We start from the raw sequence: 22,500 nt of genomic DNA on the forward strand, positions 1-22,500 counted from the left end.
TCTCTTTTTTGAAGACCGCACTTAATTAGTCATTCCACTTTTGTAAATATTGAAAAACCTGCACCTCTCCCACCCTAAATATAGTACGTACCTCTTGCTGTCATGCATTGTAAACCACCGTGGTAGCAATAATCTGGACTGCAGAAAGAGGTCAACTGCTTCCCATCCTGAAAACCTATTTGTGCTTTGTACAACATGAAATTTACAGTGGCCAAATGGTGATCTTTTTATTCTTTCCAACTCAGCAGAATGTTGGAAAGAAATTACACACAGGGGGTTGAGAATGTCTGCCCATCTACCTGGGGCTGAAGTAACTCTCCAAAATAATGAAATGGAGACTAATTTGGTGTGGGGATGAGAGGGAAAGAACCTGTATAAATGAAAACCAAGTTTGGAATGGATCATATCAGATGGAGGGTTTCAGAGAAATAAAGTGCACCGACAAATGCCCAAATATATTTCTTTTAGAGAGCCTGCTCTAGCAGCGGCAGCAAAGAATCATTACTATACCGAAGCACAGAGGTTAGGAAATTGATCCTTTCAATCTGCTACTTCCCTCTCTTGGTCATAGGCACACACACAAAGTCAACAGAGATAAACATATCCACGCATTTTACAGTGGGGATACATGCATACTGTGGGGAGAGGTGGGGGGAGGGGGATGTTTCTTGCCAGGTTTGATCCAGCTCAGAGGCACACTCAGATTTTTAAAAAGTACTTCTTTCAGCCAGGGCTTTACATGATGGATTTAGGGAGTAATTTCAAAAATAAATATATAAAAATTGTCACCTTAGTATTTAATTGGTAATTATATACATAGGTTTGTAAAATGGGCTAGCTACACATGGGTGGTGCCACTTACAAGTGGAAATTGCAATATTGACAGAAAATACACATGTAGTTCTGCAACATTTATACATACTTTTCAAACGGCTCTGCATTTGCTGGAATTAAGCAAATCTAGACCTGGACATCTCAATTCCAATATCAAAACTGTTTCATTTTTATCCACTTGCCTGTTTATACCTTCAAAAAAAAAAAAATCTAAGAAATTGGTAAGACAAGAGTTGCATTAGCTAAGCCCATGTTGACTCATTCTCATTAAGCCGTGTCTAGGAGATAGAGCAGCTTTTAATCTAAAATGAGAGGGGGGGGGGGGGGGGGGAGCCGGCAGTTGCCCAGGAGCGCATGGTTTGGTGTGGAGTATTTTTTCAAGATTACTATTGAAACAGGATCTTTACGGAATCTCGATAGAAAGGATTCAATAATGGTTAAAGAAAGCCAGCAGTGTTCAATGGAAGAACAGAGTAAAGGATGCAAATTATCCCCATTAACTTCAAAGCACCCTGTAGATGCAAGAAAAAAAAAAAAGACAATTTGAAGTCTCTATATACAAATGCTAGAAGCCTTAAAAATAAAATAGGAGAATTGGAGTATATAGCACTAAATGAAGAGACAGATATAATAGGCATTTCAGAGACCCGGTGGAAGGAGGACACTATCATTGCGATATAATTTTATAATTTGTACCCTACTAACACAGGATCTTTATGGATAGAAATTCCAGGTGTGAAGGGAAGGCATATACTGGTAGGGCCAGGACAGAACGAACAGACAGATGAAAATATGTTTACCGAAATTAGAAAAGCTGGCAAATTGGGCATTATATTAAATGAGTGATTTAATATAATGACTGGATAAATCTTACATCAGGGCGTGCTAGGGCCTAAAAAATTTCTAGATGTAATAAATGATTGCTTCTTGGAGGAACTGGTCTAGGAACCAACGAGAGTGGGAGCTCTTTTGGATCTAATCCTTAGTGCAGTGTTTCCCAAGTTCAGTCTTGGAGTACCCCTTGCCAGTCAGGTTTTCAAGATATCCACAATGAATATTCATGAGAGAGATTTGCCTACACTGTCTGCAAATCTCTCTCATGAATATTCATTGTGGATATCCTGAAAACCTGACTGGCAAGGGGTACTCCAGGACTGGACTTGGGAAACACTGCCTTAGTGGCATGAAGGGCATAGTACAATAGGTAATGGTGTTGGATACGAAAACCTGACTGGCAAGGGGTACTCCAGGACCTGACTTGGGAAAACACTGCCTTAATGGAACGCAGGGCATAGTACAAGAGGTAATGGTGTTGGATCCTCTGGGAAACACTGATCATAACATGATCAAATTTGAGCTGATATCTGGAATGAAGTCACTAAGGAAATCTACTGTAACAGCTTTTAATTTTCGAAAGGGCGACTATAACAAAATGAGGAAAATAGTTAAAAAGAAGCTGAAAGTGTCAGCCACAAAGGTTAGGCCTTTAAATCAGATGTGGATGATGTTTAAAAATACCATTGTGGAAGCCCAGACTAGATGTAATCCACGTAATAACAAAGGTGAAAAAAAGAGCAAATAGCCAGCATGGTTAAAAGGTAAGGTGAAAAAGGCTATTACAGCCAAAATAACATCCTTCAAAAATGGAAAAATAAGAAGCAACATAAGCACTGTCAAGCCAGATGCAAAGCATTGATAAAGAAGGCTAAAAGAGAATATAAAGAAAAACTCGCCACACAGATAAAAACTCATAGTAACACTTTTTTCAGGTATAACAGAAGCAGGAAGCCTGCAAGGGAATCTGTCTGACCCCATCTGTTAGATGAGGAAGGGGCAAAGAAGCACTCAGTGAAGCAAAGAAGCACTCAGTCAAGGCCAAAGCAGAGAGACTGAATGAATTCTTTGCTTCAGACTTTTTAGAAGAAGATGTAAAAGATAAACCATGGTTTTCAAGGGTGACAATACAAAGGATCTGAAAGAAATCTCAGTGAACTTGGAAGATGTACTGAGCCAAATTGACAAGATAAAAAGAGTGAAAAATCACCTGGACTGGATGGTATACATCCCAGGGTATTGAAAGAACTCAAACATGAAATTGCAGATCTGCTGCTAGTAATCTGTAACCTGTTGTTAAAATTACCCATAGTACCTAAAGACTGACGGTTGGCCAATGTGATGCCGATTTTTAAAAAGGGTTCCGAGGGTGATCTGGTAAGCCTGACTTCAGTGCTGGGCAAAATAGTGGAAACTATTATAAAGAATAAAATTACAGAACACATAGACAAACGTGGTTTAATGGGACAGAGTCAGCATGGATTCAGCTAAGGGAGGTCTTACCTCACCAAGTTGCTTCATTTCTTTGAAGGTATAAATAAACATGTCAATAAAGGTGAGCCAGTTGATGTAGCGTATCTAGATTTTCAGAAAGCTTTTGACAAAGTACCTCATGACAGACTCCTGAGAAAATTAAGGAGTCACAGGATAGAAGGCAATGTTCTTCTGTGGATTAAGAATTGGTTACTGGACAGAAAACAGAGGGTAGGGTTAAATGGCCATTTTTCTCAATGAAGGAGGGTGAATAGTGAGTGCCTACTATTGATATGGTGTAAGTGGGTGTGCCTACATGTTGTGGCATAAATGCAGAGTAATCTATAATGGAATTCATGCTCAGCTCGCAGTATCTTGGCGCCTAGTTTTGGTGCTTTTTACAGAATTTCCCTATGTACTAATGATGTTAAAACCCAAGATTCCATGAACGTTAATGTGATACACTGCTGCCTCTGGTAAATATCTGCAATATCCTTCAGCTAGCCCCACCTGAAATACGTCTACTGATTGGTGATGCTCTAATAAAACCCTCTTTCTCTAGTATCCACGTTCTACCCTCTTCCCTGGTCTCCTCCATCCACAGTGGCCAAAGAGCTTTTTTGTTGCCCTGAGTGGAGAATGCAGATCCTTAAGAAACGTTGTTGTGATGTGTCCACATTCACTTAGTGCTAAATTTTAAAAGTACTGTATAAGTATACTTAGTTGTATGTTCTGACCCAGAAGTTTCCTCCTGCCCCTTTGTACTTTCAGCTCAAATTTAAGAAGCAGGCTTGAGATCTGGTGCAATAAGCCTTCATTCACAATCGTCTGGAAAATTTCCTCCCCCCCCGGTTCTATGTTCTCTCCTCTCCCCTGGCACAACATACCAAAAGCCCTGTTTTGCATAAAACTTTGAGGTAGCAATTGGGACATCAAGGTCTGGATGTTCACAGTCCCCCTGGTATTTTACAAAAGACTCTGCCAAATTCAGAATCTTTTATAAAATATGTATATATATATAAGGATGCTGGTAAATACACCTGCATTTGCTGGCACAGACAGCGGAAGCAGTGATTTTAATAACTTGCATATGCATCACTCGGTATCTTCCATCTAAAATTGCCAGTAACAATCTGTGGCGGTGTGGCCATGGGAGGGACACAAGCGGTTCAGGGGCATTCCCAGAAATTAGGCCCAATGTTACAGAATAGGGTCATTTATATACCCAACCGCAATTAGTTGTATGCCAGCATTTGAACCGGATTTCATCAGGTATAAGTGTTTGTGTCCAAAGTTAAGCACAAGATCCACCTATGGGGCTCTTTTACTAAGCTGCGGTAAAAAAAAAAAAAGTCCTTGTTTTTGTCATGCGCCAGGGCCCCTGTTACCGCAGCGGGTGAAAATAATCAAAAATGAAATGACCATGCAGTACGTTTGCACTTGCTGTGTGGCCATTTCTTGGGGGTGGGGGGAAGCAGTAAGGGCACAGGTGGTGGTAAGGACTCCCTTGCTAATCCAGCGGTAACCAGGCAGCGCATGATGCTGCTCGATTATAGCTGGATATCCCCCTGCGGAAATATTTTTTCAATATTTCCGTTAGCACCAGAAACGGCATACACTGGGGTGGAACTACTGCTGGCACCCGTGTTGGGCCGGCAGTAGTTCTGGGTTGACACACAGCAACTCTTTAGTAAAAGGGCCCCTAAGCTCTTATTCTGCAAAGGGCGCTTTGAGTGCCATTTATAAAACCCCCCCCCCCCCCGAATGTAGTTAAGTCAGGCAGCCAGCAGGGGAGCTGCTGTATAGAGAGAATAGCTTCAGATCCCTAGACCCGGGGTCTGTGAACTCTCTCACTCATTCCCAAAACACCTTGTAATATCTTTAGATTGAAGACAACGTAGGAATGAGACTTCCCCAAGAGTGGACAATAGCTCTTAATTCTGGTATTTCCAGGGAAGGAAATACATTTGCCATTGAGTGGTAAATGCATACAGTGGGGGAAATAAGTATTTGATCCCTTGCTGATTTTGTAAGTTTGCCCACTGACAAAGACATGAGCAGCCCATAACTGAAGGGTAGGTTATTGGTAACAGTGAGAGATAGCACATCACAAATTAAATCCGGAAAATCACATTTTGGAAAGTATATGAATTTATTTGCATTCTGCAGAGGGAAATAAGTATTTGATCCCTCTGGCAAACAAGACCTAATACTTGGTGGCAAAACCCTTGTTGGCAAGCACAGCGGTCAGACGTCTTCTGTAGTTGATGATGAGGTTTGCACACATGTCAGGAGGAATTTTGGTCCACTCCTCTTTGCAGATCATCTCTAAATCATTAAGAGTTCTGGGCTGTCGCTTGGCAACTCGCAGCTTCAGCTCCCTCCATAAGTTTTCAATGGGATTAAGGTCTGGTGACTGGCTAGGCCACTCCATGACCCTAATGTGCTTCTTCCTGAGCCACTCCTTTGTTGCCTTGGCTGTATGTTTTGGGTCATTGTCGTGCTGGAAGACCCAGCCACGACCCATTTTAAGGCCCTGGCGGAGGGAAGGAGGTTGTCACTCAGAATTGTACGGTACATGGCCCCATCCATTCTCCCATTGATGCGGTGAAGTAGTCCTGTGCCCTTAGCAGAGAAACACCCCCAAAACATAACATTTCCACCTCCATGCTTGACAGTGGGGACGGTGTTCTTTGGGTCATAGGCAGCATTTCTCTTCCTCCAAACACGGCGAGTTGAGTTCATGCCAAAGAGCTCAATTTTTGTCTCATCTGACCACAGCACCTTCTCCCAATCACTCTCGGCATCATCCAGGTGTTCACTGGCAAACTTCAGACGGGCCGTCACATGTGCCTTCCGGAGCAGGGGGACCTTGCGGGCACTGCAGGATTGCAATCCGTTATGTCGTAATGTGTTACCAATGGTTTTCGTGGTGACAGTGGTCCCAGCTGCCTTGAGATCATTGACAAGTTCCCCCCTTGTAGTTGTAGGCTGATTTCTAACCTTCCTCATGATCAAGGATACCCCACGAGGTGAGATTTTGCGTGGAGCCCCAGATCTTTGTCGATTGACAATCATTTTGTACTTCTTCCATTTTCTTACTATGGCACCAACAGTTGTCTCCTTCTCGCCCAGCGTCTTACTGATGGTTTTGTAGCCCATTCCAGCCTTGTGCAGGTGTATGATCTTGTCCCTGACATCCTTAGACAGCTCCTTGCTCTTGGCCATTTTGTAGAGGTTAGAGTCTGACTGATTCACTGAGTCTGTGGACAGGTGTCTTTCATACAGGTGACCATTGCCGACAGCTGTCTGTCATGCAGGTAACGAGTTGATTTGGAGCATCTACCTGGTCTGTAGGGGCCAGATCTCTTACTGGTTGGTGGGGGATCAAATACTTATTTCCCTCTGCAGAATGCAAATAAATTCATATACTTTCCACAATGTGATTTTCCGGATTTAATTTGTGATGTGCTATCTCTCACTGTTACCAATAACCTACCCTTCAATTATGGGCTGCTCATGTCTTTGTCAGTGGGCAAACTTACAAAATCAGCAAGGGATCAAATACTTATTTCCCCCACTGTATGTCCACTATCCATCTATTTTCAGTCTCTAAACAGAGTGACACGCTGAAAATGTGTCTAACCGCTGTGTCACTATCCATATAGTGGCAGTATTCAGCCACTACAAAGGTTATGCTCCTAAATTTATGAGCATAACCTTTAGAGAATAAGGCCTGGCCTAAACAGATAGTTTATGCATTTAGTTTTGGTCTGCTGAAAGGCATACAGTGGGGCTGAATGCCATGGCCAGCGTTTAAAACACCATCAACAAAAAAAATCCCACTTCTGCCGCTGGAAATTTACATGTATCTTTGAGTAAGAAAATTTTTACAAGTGAGCAGATTCTATGGAAAATCTGCCCCCAAAGAGTCTCAGAGACCCTACATATACTACGCCCAAATTCACTGATTTGTTAAACTAACAATTTCAATTTAGAAGTATACTGGTGTATTTCCCACACCTACAGTGGGTTTCCTCTTTCAGAGAACAATATATTTGTCTTACAGTTATTAACAGCGTCCTTCCCTGCGCAAGACGTAAATAAGCGGAGCACTTACCGCCATAAGGATGTTGTTTCTGCAGCTTCATTCCATACCTGTTGCAAAAAAAGAAGGAAAGGGTACACATCTTGCATTTTATTTTTAATGTCTCCCTACCAAAAGAGGACAGGAACACAGTCAGTACTGGCACAGGAAACCATGGAGAGGAAAATCGAGGGCCATCCCTTCCCCTGAGGTTAGAAGTTTGGCATAATTCCACAGGCACCATGTAAGAGTGAAAAGACAGTGATAGAGGCTGAAAACAGCACTGGGGAGATTCAGTGGTAAAATATATCTGCTTACTAGGGAGGAGGGGGTGGTGTCCATAAAAGAGAAATGTGATTTCCATTCTATGTATAGGGTGTTAGGAGATGGGCAGAAAGGAAACAGGTTGCCACCCTGTATTGATACAGCGATACTAGTGCTTTTCATTGTTCAGTGCAATACTTCAGAGTTCCATACCAGTGCCAGGATAACTCTCTAAAGTAGCAGTTTACTACCAGCAACCTAGTAGGACATGTCATTGTTTTTTTCTATAGCCAGACTGTGGATATACTGTGGTTTACAGTTGAAATCTGCTCTGGCTCAAATGAAATCCGTATACAAGTAATGTGATGCCGCTGGAGTAATGGAGAAAGTCAGCTAATACAGGTGCCCCTTGACTAAACCGGATTAAGCGCTACTGTGCACTTAACGTGGGAAAAAGGCCTACTATAAGATGCGTTAAAGTCGCTTAGTGTGGGCTAATCATGCATCACTACGGATTTCTGCAGCTCCGTACCTCCGGTAAGCTTAGACACTGGGGATCAAGCTGGCAGGGAGAGAGGAGAGGCAGGTACAGAAGCCACAGAAGAAAGGTATAAAGGAGAGAAAAAGTAACTATATAAGGATGGACCAAGCCTGCAAAAGGAATGGACAGAATGCAATAGCAGAGTGCAGGAGAAATGAAGTTGGGGGGGTGGGTGGGCTGGTAGCACAGGTAGAGGTTTAGCAATGATAAGTGCTTGAAGTCATCCCGTTTAAAATATTTAAACTGTCACTCATGAGGCATGGCAGCTTTTGCAAACTAATTATAAATTCCTTATCAGGTGCATTCCAAGGCATTATTTGACATTAGGGTCATTCCATGCCAAGTGGTCTAAAATTAAAAACAGTTCCCACCATCATGTTCTCCAATTTTGTTCGAATTTTATCTGTTGTACTAGTCAGGTGTTAAACTAATTTTCCCAAAATTTGAGGTCTCTAACTGCAATAGTTGCAGATCTAGACCCTCTTTTCTGAAAGGTTGTCAGTCCATGAACGCGTGACATTTACCAAAATGCCAGTTTTGGGGTCTAATAAAATCCAAACACATTTATAAGAATGGCTAAAAAATTCAAATCCTGTACAGTTTTTGATGCTAATTCTGATGAAATACATTTTAACATTATGGATGCAAAATCCAGTCAAACAAGTTGACTCAAAGTGTGCATCAAAATTGGTCACGACTCATCGGAACATATTTGGACCAATATTCAGACAAAAACAACTTCCATGCAAACAAAGATACGGACTTTAAATTTTGAACAAGCATTATGCTTGTGCTGGACATAATACTACCAGATTTTCAACTAACCAGCATCTGTAACCGCCCTGCAGGATCTCTTCAAAGTTGGCACTGTCAGCGCAAATGGTAAAATGTACCAAAGTTCAAAGCCAATTATTAAAAATGAGTCTGCCTGAATCAGCTTGTGATCAGTATCATCTGAAAGAGAAAATTGTGCTCTACAACACTGATATGTTTTTGTTTTGCAATGCCACCATTAAGTAGCCATTTACTCAGGTCAAAGTATGTTATATTTAGTACGCTTGATGTGCTAATTTTTCTTCATTTCTAGGAAATTGAGTCTTAATAGTCGCTTAAAAGTATTGATATAATTATTTATTCATTCGTATTTTATTCCTTGATTGTCCAATCGTTTATTGTGCACTGCTTTCAGTTTGGTCGTGCCATGTCAGGTGAATATTCCAGCTTAATAAAATCTTTTAAAAAGTGTGTTTATCATCTGTTGTACCATTTAATTATAGATATCAGAAGACAAGAAAAATGAAGAATCCTTGGCTCCCTGTTCAATTGGGAAAAATGCTGGTACATCAAAGTGCCACTTAATCTTCTATGCTAAGAAGGCAGGATTCAAACCTTTTGGGGATTTCACAGAATGTGACCAGAAATCGCTTCTTATGCGTTCAGAAGCAAAACTTGATGAAGATTCCGTCATTTGCTTTCACCATGAATCCCTTTTCCTAAGTGAATATCAATCAATGCAAAAGAAATGTTGCAATCCATTCAAGAAGAAGAATCATAGTGTAAGAGCTGGACTTAGAGTGAATGATATTGAAACAGCTGCCAAACTTCGTGAGCTAAATACAAAAGAAGTGATAAATATAAAACCAGGTCAGAAGCTTTGCCCTGCCTGCAAGTCGACACTAAATAAAAAGCTAGAACCATCAGCATCATCCCAATCTGAACAAAAATTAGTGATGCTGAACAAATAGATAAAGTCACAAATCTTCAGCCTGGGCAGTATGTTGCTTGCATTTATGAAAATAAATGGTGGATTGGAAACGTTTGTGAAACGTCAGTTGAACAGAAAGATGCTTTCATAAGCTTTATGCATCCTTATGGTTCCGCTACTTCATTTTAGTGGCCGGTAACACGCGATACTTGCTGGATCCCAGAATAACTTATCATTGCTGTTATTCCAGCTCCATCAGTGGCATCATCTGGTCGGCAATATAGTTTCCCTGAAACCGTTCTCTTGCAGATCAATGATGCTTTCAGAATGATGAAGTAACTGAAGAAGGCAGGCTTGGGAACCTGCAGTGAAGTAACTGAAGAAGGCAGGCTTGGGAACCTGCAGTAAAGAAACCCACAATCAGGCTTGGGATCCTACAGTAAAGAAACCCACAATCAGGCTTGGGATCCTGCAGTAAAGATACCCACCCATTGCTGTTACTGCATGGCTATCGGGCATGGCACCTATGGCGATGGGGATGCTGGTTTCAATGTGATAACCAGTAATGGCTCAGCCATCATGGACCAATGCAATACATCACGCACACAAAATATAACATACTTTGACCTGAGTAAATGGCTACTTAATGGTGGCACTGCAAAACAAAAACATATCAGTGTTGTAGAGCACAATTTTCTCTTTCAGATGATACTGTTCACAAGCTGATTCAGGCAGACTCTTTTTAAATAATTGGCTTTGAACTTTGGAACATTTTACCATTTGCGCTGACAGTGCCAACTTTGAAGAGATCCTGCAGGGCGGTTACAGATGCTGGTTAGTTGCAAATCTGGCAGTATTATGTCCAGCACAAGCATAATGCTTGTTCAAAATTTCAAGTCCGTATCTTTGTTTGCATGGAAGTTGTTGCGGTCTGAATATTGGTCCAAATATGTTCCGATGAGTCGCAACCAATTTTGATGCACACTTTGAGTCAACTTGTTTGACTGGATTTTGCATCCATAATGTTAAAATGTATTTCATCGGAATTAGCATCAAAAACTGTACAGGATTTGAATTTTTTAGCTATTCTTATAAATGTGTTTGGATTTTATTAGACCCCAAAACTGGCATTTTGGTAAATGTCACGCGCACATAGACTGACAACCTTTCAGAAAAGAGGGTCTAGATCTGCAACTATTGCAGTTAGAGACCTTAAATTTTGGGAAACTTCGTTTAACACCTGACTTGCACAACACATAAAATTTGAACAAAATTGGAGACATGATGGTGGGAAGGTTTAGACCACTTGGCATGGAATGACACATTAAGGGGGTAGTTCTATAACTATGTGGCTATAATTAGGTGCCCTGATAGGAGCCTATTTGTCTTTATAGAATACTAGAATATAGAATGCACACATATGTGTTTAGCTGCAAAAGGTTTGGATAAATTCCTGGAGGAAAAGTCCATAGTCTGCTATTGAGACAGACATGGGAAGCAACTGCTTGCCTTGGGATTTGTAGTATGGAGTGTTGCCACGATTTGGGTTTCTGCCAGGTACTTGTGACATGGCTTGGCCACTGTTTGGAAAACAGGCTAATAGGTTAGATGGACCATTGGTCTGACCCAATATGGCTACTCTTGTGTTCTTATGTGTACGTAAGTACATAAGTAATGTCATACTGGGAAAAGACCAAAGGCCCATCAAGCCCAGCATCCTGTCCCCGACAGCAGCCAATCCAGCTCAAGGGCACCTGGCAGCTTCCCAAACGTACAAACAGGCATGTAACCGGCATTTACATGTATATACCAGTATGCTAATCACTTGCATGTGTAATCAGCATGTAAATGTTCGCACCTATTTTACAAAATTGCCTCTTAAACAGGGCCGAAGTGAGCTCTACTTGCTCCCTTTGTGTCTCACCATCACAGTGCCCCTACCCCCAAACCCCACCGAAGCATCCATTCCCTTCCGAGGACCCCCCTCCCAAAGCACATCCGTCACCCTCACGAACGCACCTGCGGAAGAACCTCCCCTCAAGTGCATCCATCCCTTTCCTGAAAAGCCTCCATCCCCATCTCTCTTAGACCACTCTAGGACTACCTGAAGCATGCCTAATCGGTCTAGGATAGGATAGGGTGGGCTGCAACGATCCCTCTTTGCTGCTGCCCATGTTGGCTTCAGGTTCAAAATGGTGGCCATAATCTCTAGCAGTAGTGTATTGGGATCTGGATTTGGCCAGCACTTACATGAGTAACTTAAACCTATCTGCCCTATCTCTGCCACCTCTAGACCAAGCTCTGCTTCAGGCTACATAGGTGTCATCTCCTCTTCTACCTTCAATATAAATGACTATTTTCTGAAACTATTTCAATGATAAATACAAACCAGCCGATATTCAGCCCATGGGAGGCAGACTGGCTAAGTCCCACGATTGACACTGAGCCAGGATATTCAATGCTGGGCTGTTTCCGGCAACCAGCATTGAATACATGGGTTTTTTGAGCCTGTTAACTGGTCAAGTTAATATTCAGCGCTGGCCGCTGAACTTAGCCAGCAAAGTGCAGAATATTCATGGCTAGCCAGTTCTCCGCTAAGCGCTAATGTTCAGCAGAGCTAACCAGCTATCTTGCGCTGAATATTAGAGCTTAGCCGTTGTTATTTAACTGGCCAAAAGCCATTCCTTTTCTGCTTAAATAGCACTACGCATCGGCCAGAAAGAATTTTGCTTTTATGCATCTCTATTTGTCTGTGTTATGCACCACTAACCTTTGTCCTCAAACATTTTCTGTGGATGTTCATAAGTACATAAGTAGTGCCACACTGGGAAAAGACCAAGGGTCCATCGAGCCCAGCATCCTGTCCACGACAGGCCAAGGGCACCTGGCAAGCTTCCCAAACGTACAAACATTCTATACATGTTATTCCTGGAATTGTGGATTTTTCCCAAGTCCATTTAGTAGTGGTTTATGGACTTGTCCTTTAGGAAACCGTCTAACCCCTTTTTAAACTCTGCTAAGCTAACCACCTTCACCACGTTCTCCGGCAACGAATTCCAGAGTTTAATTATGCGTTGGGTGAAGAAACATTTGTTTTAAATTTACTACACTGTAGTTTTATCGGATGCCCCCTAGTCCTAGTATTTTTGGAAAGCGTGAACAGACGCTTCACATCCACCTGTTCCATTCCACTCAATACTTTATATACCTCTATCATGTCTCCCCTCAGCCGTCTTTTCTCCAAGCTGAAAAGCCCTAGCCTCCTTAGTCTTTCTTCATAGGGAAGTCGTCCCATCCCGGCTATCATTTTAGTCGTCCTTCGCTGCACCTTTTCCAATTCTACTCTATCTTTCTTGAGATGCGGCGACCAGAATTGAACACAATACTCAAGGTGCGGTCGCACCATGGAGCGATATAACGGCATTATGACATCTTCACACCTGTTTTCCATACCTGTCCTAATAATACCCAACATTCTATTCGCTTTCATAGCCGCAGCAACACACTGAGCAGAAGGTTTTCAGTGTATTAACGACGACGACACCCAGATCCCTTTCTTGGTCCGTAACTCCTATTAGGACTGGGCCTTGGTTCGCTTGTTCCAGAGTTTATTTGTTTGTTTGTATTTTGCTCACACCTTTTTCAGTAGTAGCTCAAGGTGAGTTACATTCAAGCACACTAGGTATTTCTCTGTCCCTGGAGGAGCAAAGTTACTCAGTTCCAAATGGGAATTTTTTTTTTGTTTGTTTGGGGGGGGGGGGGGGGGGGTTAGTCCTGGGTTTGAATTATATCCCAAAGCAGTGTGATACTTGTAGTTCTGATTCTACCAATAAAAATCAATACTGCAGGTCCCATCATGCATCAGCATGAGGTTGGCAGAAATCCAGGACTGACCAAAACAAAAATCTCCCTTTAGGAACTGGGTAATTTGGAAGTTCCGTTGTTCTTGCACACTTCTCATTTACCTTGTTAACTTGGGCAGCAACAAGCAGATACTTGGCATCCAGGTAGGAAAAGACACAGATCAAGCAATCCAGGGTTAGCTCGGGCAAGCTAGAATTGCAGCCAGTCTCCATCGTGTCGGTAAATTCCACCACTTAAAGCCTGGAGTACATGGACAGGTTTTAATTTGTGCTGGAAAGTGAGAAATCGGAAACTCCCTTGTCTCAGCCCAAGCCAGCACCAGTTCATTTACCCTGCAGGCTGCAGCTTACTTCCCGGAACAGCTTGCTCTACGGTGCCAGAAAAGGGTCAAAAGAAGCTGCAATAGTGTTTGCGTTTCTGTTTCATTTACTGTGGGGAATACAATGAAGGAGCAAAGAGAAACAAATACAGAGCTGCCAAGGAGCAGCAATATTTTAGAGGGAGATATTTAATGTGCATGTGTGCATGCACACTACCGCCCTCCCTCACCCCAAAGGTTACCAGAATTTAGTTTGTAAATCTATGACATTCAGGTGGACAGGACAGAGGGGTGGGCAATTTTCCATCATACATGAAAAATAAATATTATATTCCTGTATATCTTAAAAGTGCATTCGTTGTTAACCCTATGGCTCCAGAAAATGGAGGACGGATTGAGCCAGCCGGGTTTTATTTCCATTGCTTTCCATTGAAAGCAATGGAAGTAAAACCCGGCTGGCTCAATTACTTCCATTGAAAGCAATGGAAGTAAAACCCGGCTGGCTCAATTACTTCCATTGAAAGCAATGGAAGTAAAACCCGGCTGCCTCAATCCATCCTCCTTTTTCTGGAGCCATATGGTAACCCTATAATCGTTGCTGACCCAAAATATTTAGGGTCCAGTAACAAATCTTAGGCTAGTTGATTATGTCCCAACATAGAAATTAATTATGCAATGAAAAAGCCAAATTAGCTGACAAAATGCAGAGGTTCAACAGGTAATATTATGTGAGTGAGACACTCCCATATATGGTACTGAACTCTCACTGAGTGCATCACTCCTCCTGCTTCACAAAGGTATGGAGGGCTTGGGGGGAACTAGGCCACCAGGGTGGGGGTGGTGCCTACTGGGCTACCAGGAAAGCTGTTTTGAACAGGGAGGGCTGGGGGCTGGAGGTCCAATGGACCCCCAGCTCCCCAGCCCCTTCTGTCAAACAACTTCTGTGGAAAGTTTGTGTCATAGCACAATCCTCCTGCAGACGTATCCCAATGATCACAGCTAATAGTGCTCCTAAATTTGCATGCTATTAGCTCTGATCATCAGGGCTTTATTTCTCCATGCTGTTCCAGCGCTAATTTTATAGTGCCATTTGAAACAGCGCAGGGTTTTTGATCATCTGTCCCACTGTATATTGCTGCGTTAATGTCGCATTTAGGCATTAACATTTACATGAGCCAAAGAGCTCTCGTAAATGTGTGTGCCTGTATCTTGGCACTCTGATGCCCCGTGTAAGTGTCCTTTTAGAATAGGCAGAGAAAAGGGGGGGGGGGGGGGGAGGGAGTTATCAACACAGGTTACTGTTAACTCAGGTTATTTTACCACGTTGGGTTATTTTAGCCCAGGGTCCTATTTTACACAATGAGACTCTGGGCTAAAATAATCCAACTTGTGGTAAAATAACCCGACATAACAGTAGTCCACTTTGATAACTTTCTCCCTAAATGGTGGTGTCCTGTTGTAGAATTATCTCCTATATGCCCCAGTATATTTGTGCACCTAAAGAGCAGGTGAACGTGCATAAATTTCCTAGCACAATATTCAAAGCAGGAGTATGAGCACACTTTTGTTTTGAAAATTGACCAAAATATGCACAGAGAAAACTACTTGCCCTACATACTTTTTATGCATGCACACAGTTATAAAATTACCACATTAATGTCTATTGAAAAAAATACTTAAGGGCTAATATTCGGACTGCGGGAGGCAGACTGACTAACACCTGCAGTCAGTGGTGAGCCCGGATATTCAATGCCGGACCATTTCTGGTGACCGGCATTGAATATCTGGTTTAGTTTTGGCCGGTTTAAACTTAACCAGAAAAGCCAATATTTAGCATTATCCAGTTAAGTTTACAGCAGCCAAAGATAGGCCTGCTATTGAGGTGCCCTGCCGCCAACCCCCTCGACCCCCCCTCCCACCGCCAACCCTCCCCCACCGCCGCCGTCGGGTACCTTTGCTGGCGGGGCTCCCCAACCCCCATCAGCCGAAGTCCTCTTCTCCGGTGCGGCCGCGTTGCTGATCTGCAAGGCTTCTATTTCTGTGAGTCTGACGTACTGCACGTATGCCAGCAAAGGTACCCGACGGCGACGGTGGGGGAGGGTTGCCATCGTCGGGAAGGGGACGTCGAAAGGGTTGGCGGCGGGGGTGTGTGTGTGTCAAAATGGCGGGGGGGGGGGGGGTAGGCAGTGCCGATGGGGCCTAAAATGTGCCCCCTTGGACTCTGGACCCCCCTCCCGCCGAAGTCTGGCTACGCCCCTGCTTCTATTTGCGTGGCCCGATTTGGCCGCCAAACTTAGCTGAATATTCAGTGCGTCCCGAGTGGGGGGGGGGGGGCGCACCTGGTGGCAGCGGCGGCCCTGCCCCAGGCCCAGCTCTGTCTCTCAGCTGCTCTGCCAGGATCTACACCTGGTTTCAGTTGGTGTAAGTCCTCATGCCCAAAGCTGGATGTGGAATTCGGCATTCAACAGTATTCTATAAGGAGCAGTCATCGTGAAGCATCCCTTATAGAATAGCGCTGGGTACCAATGGGTGGCATTTACTAAATCTAGCCCAAAGTGGCTGCCGGTACTTATCCACGTACTGGTGCTTTTCGGACTGGGACCTGGATAATTATTAGGATAAAGTTAGACAATCTTATTGATTATTTAGCTGAAACAATTTGTGGCAAAAACTTTACAGGACTTTTTTTTTTTTGGTGCATTTGTGAATTATGTTTCTTTAAATACCTAAGTGCTCATGATGCACTTCTGGGCCAGAGCTAGACAGTAATAAATGAAGTAGATAAAAAGTCAGGATGTGTTCATGGTAACTGTTTTCCACTGAAGACAGAAGCACCAAGAATCAGCAGCCCTGGGTGACCGGCTTTTCTCCCGCATCGACACAGAAGTGGGTTCTACCCTGCAGAGGAACCACACGACATCCCCTATAGCCTTCATCGATCTAATAACATCCTATATTAGCAGTGACCTAGTGTCACCAGGAACAGGGCAGCATGGGGGTCCTTTGACCCTTGGCTCCCATTCTTGTCACCTTGCCAGGAGGAAATCACATGTGTGGCACGAGCCTGACCTAGAAATATAACAGGGAGTAGGATATTTTGTGCGAATAAGGAAGGGCAGGGACTGCAAGATGAATCACTGAAACAATAATTATCCTGAGGAAAAACCTTGAAGGGTGGATTAACTGTGATAACTGGCCTTTCAAGGTAACAATGTAAACTGTCAAATACTCTGAAACATTAGAAACAGAAAATTCAGCACAATAAAGCACCACGAGATTAAAGATCATGAATGCTTGGAGACTAACATTCTCCTGTATACCATAGTGTGTTGTGATTTACACTAGTATGCAAAACTTTGGAGCTTCTCAGCAAAGGTAATTGTGGAAAAACGTCTTGACAGATGAAATCAGTCCAGCTGAAATACTCATTCCTCTCTATGGTGATGTGTTTTTTATTATATTTTCATGGTTGCTGACTGCACCTTCTCCTCCACCGCTAACTCCAGACTCCGTTCCTTTTATCTTGCTGCACCATATGCCTGGAATAGACTTTCTTGAGGCGGTATGTCAAGCTCCATCTCTGGCCGCCTTCAAATCTAGACTAAAAGCTCACCTTTTTGATTCTGCTTTTAACTCCTAACCCTTACTCACTTGTTCAGAACCCATGTTTTATCATTCCCACCTTAGCAATTCCCTTATCCCTTATTTGTCCTGTTTGTTTGTCCTAATTAGATTGTAAGCTCTGTCGAGCAAGGACTGTCTCTTTATGTGCAGTGTACAGTGCTGCGTATGTCTAGTAACGCTATAGAAATGATAAGTAGTAGTAGCAGTAGTAGTAGTTTCCTTGTGTAAAACAGCATTTTGGGGTAATTTTATGAGGGATGTTTACTTTAAGTTGTAAGGTACATGCCCACTTTGGTGGTATTTACATATGGTGCAACTGCACCTTGAATATTGTGTGCAATTCTGGTCACCGCATCTCGAAAAAGATCTAGTGGAGTTAGAAAATGGCAATGAAAATGACAAAGGAGATAGGATAACTTCCCTATGAGGAAAGGCTAAAGTGGCTAGGGCTCTTTAGCTTTGAGAATAGGCAACTGAGGGGAGATATGATAGAGGTCTATAAAATCTTGAATGGAGTGGAACAGATAGATGTGAATCACCTGTTTACTCTTTCCAAAAATACTAGGACTAGTGAGCACTCGATGAAGCTACTAAGGGGTAACTTTAAAACAGATCACAGAAAATATTTATTCACTCAATGTGTAATTAAACTCTGGAATTCATTGTCAGAGAATGTGGTTAAAACAGTTAGCTTAGCAGGGTTCAAAAAAATGCTTGGATGTGTTCCTAACAGAAAAGTGCATAAGCCTTATTAAGATGGACTTGGGAAAATCCACTGCTTATTCTTAGGATAAACAGCATAAAATCTGTTTTATTCTTTTGGGATCTTGCCAGGTACTTGTGGCATAGTTCCATCTTTGATGAGGTTCCAGTGAAATTATATAGTAAAAGTAGTCCCAAGCGACTACTCAGTGAATCATATATATAGAGGAAAAAGTTCTTCAGTTATCAAGAAATGCAGTCCAAGACCAAGAAAATGTAGCAGAAGGGTACAGAAATATTTCCCATTGTTTTGGGTGCCACATGCCTAATAAAAAGAAATTTCCACCTGGATAAATTGCCTATACAATTAATATCAGAGGCTCTCTTTGGCATGGTACAAGTACTATGGCAAGTGTTAGCAGTGATTTTGAGAGACTGAGATCATGCTCCTGACTTAGGAGTGAGGTTCATTACTGTCATGGTATGTGCAACCTATTAGGAGACATTGCCCTGAGAAAACAACTATTACTGAAGATAATTTTGTTACTATCCCGGCAGTCAAGAGCTGGAATTGTAAATACAAGATCACATATGGTTCAGCAAATAATTTTAGAAAACACATAAATATCTACCAATACCTCAAAAAAGGGTAATAAATGTACTCAGAAAAAGAAATTATGCCTCAGTGTAAATCAATACAACGGGCAATCACCTTTTCAATCATTGCTCATTGATAGAAACACAAGGCAGAAAAAAATAATAGGTAAGTCCGATTTACCTTATAGTCTGGAGTCATAGATTTCCGATAAGACTATATCCCGTTGATTCACTACTGCAAAGATACGATCAAAGGTGATTGCAAACATAATCCACACCCTTCATAACATCAAGTCAGGGCCCATTGTAAATATAAGAACATAAGAATAGTCACACTGGATCAGACTGGTGTCCATCTAGCCCAGTATCCTGCTTCCAACAGTGATCAATCCAGGACATAAATTCTTGGCAGAATGCAAAGTACATGTGTACATTGAAACAGATACACCTGTATATTTACTCTTGCTCTGAGATGTAAACATCTACATGTATGTGCTGCCCACTATATACATATGTATTTTTCTCTAAAATTGTCACTTTTTACATATACAGCAGCCACATCCACTCATGTGGTTAGTTCTGCAGTTGCCCTTCACAAGTTTGGTACTTCACAAGTTTGGTACGTTTCTCGGTGGATTTTATTTTATAAAATTTGTACACCACTTTGTACAAACTTTATGACCTGAAAACATGCTAATAAAGAAGCACAATGTTGATGATAATATTCTGAAAGGATCCTCTTCCATGTACTTTTCCTACATTATGTGTCTATAGCAAAACCCTTAACTGAACAGAGCCTTTAAATAAAAGCAATTTCTCTTGATTATTGTACAATAAGAAAAATCTTCACAGCAAAACGCTCATTGAATTTCTATAATAATATGTAAGCTTTGTTGTGGACATTGCTGTCTACTGAAGGTATAGTCTGAGCCCACTACAGCTAGCTGCTTCCTATCTGAAGGTGTAGGATGCATTTTCCTCATAATCCATCTGCTGTCAATAATCCAACCAGGGAAAGGGTTAGTCTCTAGAACTCTTTAGCCAAAACCTCTTCTCTCCCAAAAGGGGAGTAATCACTCTAAATTCTTAAGCTTCCACAGTTGCAAGGTCCTGGTTAGAGTCTTCCTTTTCAGTTAAGGTGAGTTCCTGGCCCTCAATAATCAGTGATCTGGTGGTCCTTAGAGTCCTAGGATAAACCCATATGTCCTCCCCCTACCCCCTTTTGGGGCCTAATAGAGTTCTTTTTCCTCCTTCCCAGGGTTTTCCAATAATCAAGGTCCACTATTTTATAAGCATATGCAAATTAAATGTAAATGTCATCTAGTTCAGTTCCTGGGTATTATTCTCACTCCTAGTGCTCAGGGAATCAAGTCCAAACAACTCCAGGATGGGTTAGTCCTCCCCTGCCACCTCCAATGTAGCCTTCTCTGGTTGACTTCAGCCTCCCAAGCAGGGCTCCTGATGTTTGTCTTAACCGTACTAGTGGAGACTATACCCAAGTTCTCCTCCTGTAGGAACAGTTTAGGGTATATTTTCAGGGTTAGGAGTCCCCAAATAAATATTGGCTGAGATGTAGAAGTTTTAGAGAAAAATACATGCACAAAAAAGAGTATGAAGAGCTAATGAGAATCAGATTTTGAAATGCTGACATGACTTTTTTTTAGGGTATTTGTTGTCATTATGAGCTGCTGACACAGAAAAAACACATAAAATGATCTTTTAAGAAGTGGTTCATTAAAAGAGTGGTTGTAAAAGCCAACCCATATCCAACATGTTATGTAAGATGAACATCATTCTAAGCCATCAATTCATGTTTTCTTCTCAAAATCTCATGACTAAGTAGAAAGCTAATCTGCATTTATGCTGAACGATGTTTATATTCAGACTAATATTTGTTTACCAAAGCTGCTGTTACCTTCTTTTTGATGAATTGTACAGCATGACAGCTGGAGGATTCCAAAGAATAATTGTAGAGCAAGAAAATGAAAGGTAGTCAACATGTATTTTGAAATTGGGAAGCCTAGTGGTATACAAAACTCTAAGCAAGTGATAACGTGCAGTTTGTATAACTAGGATTTGCCATTTTAAAACAACATTAAAATATCAACAGTCTTCCTTATATTAGTTTGTGATGTTTCCCACCTCACACAACAAACACAAAAAAACAAATGAAATATTATATATGTAGTTTAAGCATTTATTAAAGCATTTCAGTCCATGCAAAAGTGATAACACTGAGGTCTGTATTCAGTGGGACTTATCCAGGTAGTAATGGCTCTTATCTGGATAAATCCCACTGACCATCTGGTCAGACTGCCTTGGTACTATCTAGACTTTAAGGCAAAAATGCCCAATAGCTTCAAAATAGGTTTCTCAGGGAAAGTCTCATACGGTCACCGGGGTTACTTTCATTTCACCAATAAGGTGAACCCCTATTTTGTGACAATTTTAATCATCGACCAACCCACAACCTTCCTCAATGCGTGGTCAAATATTTTTTAATGGTTCTGAAAAGATTTTTGTTTTAATTATTTCTAATTTTTAATTTTTTTCATTTCTTTTGCTAGCTATATTGCTGCAACACTTCATAAATACCACACATTCCAACATTTATCTGGCATTGTCCATTATGGTGGCTATATCAATCATTCAATGCTAGCGGAGGCAACTGTACAACACTTATCTGCGTGTCCAGGTGTAACTGCAACCCCCTCTATACATTTTTTAGATGTAGAGATTCACCTAATATACTGCACGTTCACTTCAAAAGTATTCACGAAACCAACGGATAGGAACACGATTCTGGAATACAGCAGTTGCCACCCTAGGGCGCTACGCGACAATCTTCATTTCTCGCAATTCCTTCACTTTAGAAGGATTTGCACGACATACAAGGACTTTAAACTCCAAGCGCGGGATTTTAGCACCAATCTCATGCAGAGAAAATACCCACAGAAGACACTGAGACGTGCATATCTTCGAGCAAACTATAATAACAGGGAACTGCTTTTACAAGAAAAGCGACACGAAGAAGCAGTAGATCCAGTCATGACTTTTGTCATGTGGTTTGCCCCTGGAGGAGAGATGGCAGCTACTATTATAAGGCAACACTGGGACGTGATGAAATCTCATCCGTTGTTTAAGCATCACCGTGTAAGGACAGCATTTTCACAGACAAGGAATTTAAAGGAAATACTGAGCCCTGCTGAGTTACCGAGTGAAAACTCAGACTCCATAGAGGTGACAACTGGCCATTTTAAGTGTAACAGGACTAGCTGTAAAACGTGTGAATTAACTACAGAGACTTCATGTTTCAGACATAATGGCTGGTCCTATCAGTTGCGACATTACACAACCTGCCGCACCCCAAATATCATCTGCCCATGCAATAAAGTTTATATTGGGAAGTCAAGCAGATCCCTCAATGCAAGGATGACCGAACATCGGTCGCGGATTACAGCGCAGGAGCTCCGTTGGTGCGGCACTGTATGCAAAACAACCACACAGTGGACGTCCTACGATGCATGGTAATTGATCACACTATCCCAATATCTAAGGAAGGTGATCGCAATAGAAAATTACTTCAGCAGGAAACTTTTTGGATTTATCATCTTGATACCCTGTAAACTAAGGGGTTGAACACGTACATCCATTGG

General features: G+C 42.0%; 1 protein-coding gene across 1 annotated transcript in view; it reads right to left on the reverse strand.

Annotated features, from left to right (window-relative positions):
- Positions 1-13,945, reverse strand: part of FBXW12 (F-box and WD repeat domain containing 12) — a 49,407-nt gene extending 35,462 nt beyond the window's left edge. The window contains exons 1-2 of the mRNA XM_030207474.1: positions 13,704-13,945; positions 7,262-7,299 (exon numbers count right to left, since the gene is read on the reverse strand). Coding sequence (XP_030063334.1) covers positions 7,262-7,299; positions 13,704-13,814 — 149 coding nt within the window. The 5' untranslated portion in view covers positions 13,815-13,945. The remainder of the gene's footprint in view (positions 1-7,261; positions 7,300-13,703) is intronic.
- Between the last annotated feature and the right edge of the window lie 8,555 nt (positions 13,946-22,500).

Source organism: Microcaecilia unicolor, chromosome 6 (genome assembly GCF_901765095.1).
Source record: "Microcaecilia unicolor chromosome 6, aMicUni1.1, whole genome shotgun sequence".
NCBI classification, from domain to species: domain Eukaryota; kingdom Metazoa; phylum Chordata; class Amphibia; order Gymnophiona; family Siphonopidae; genus Microcaecilia; species Microcaecilia unicolor.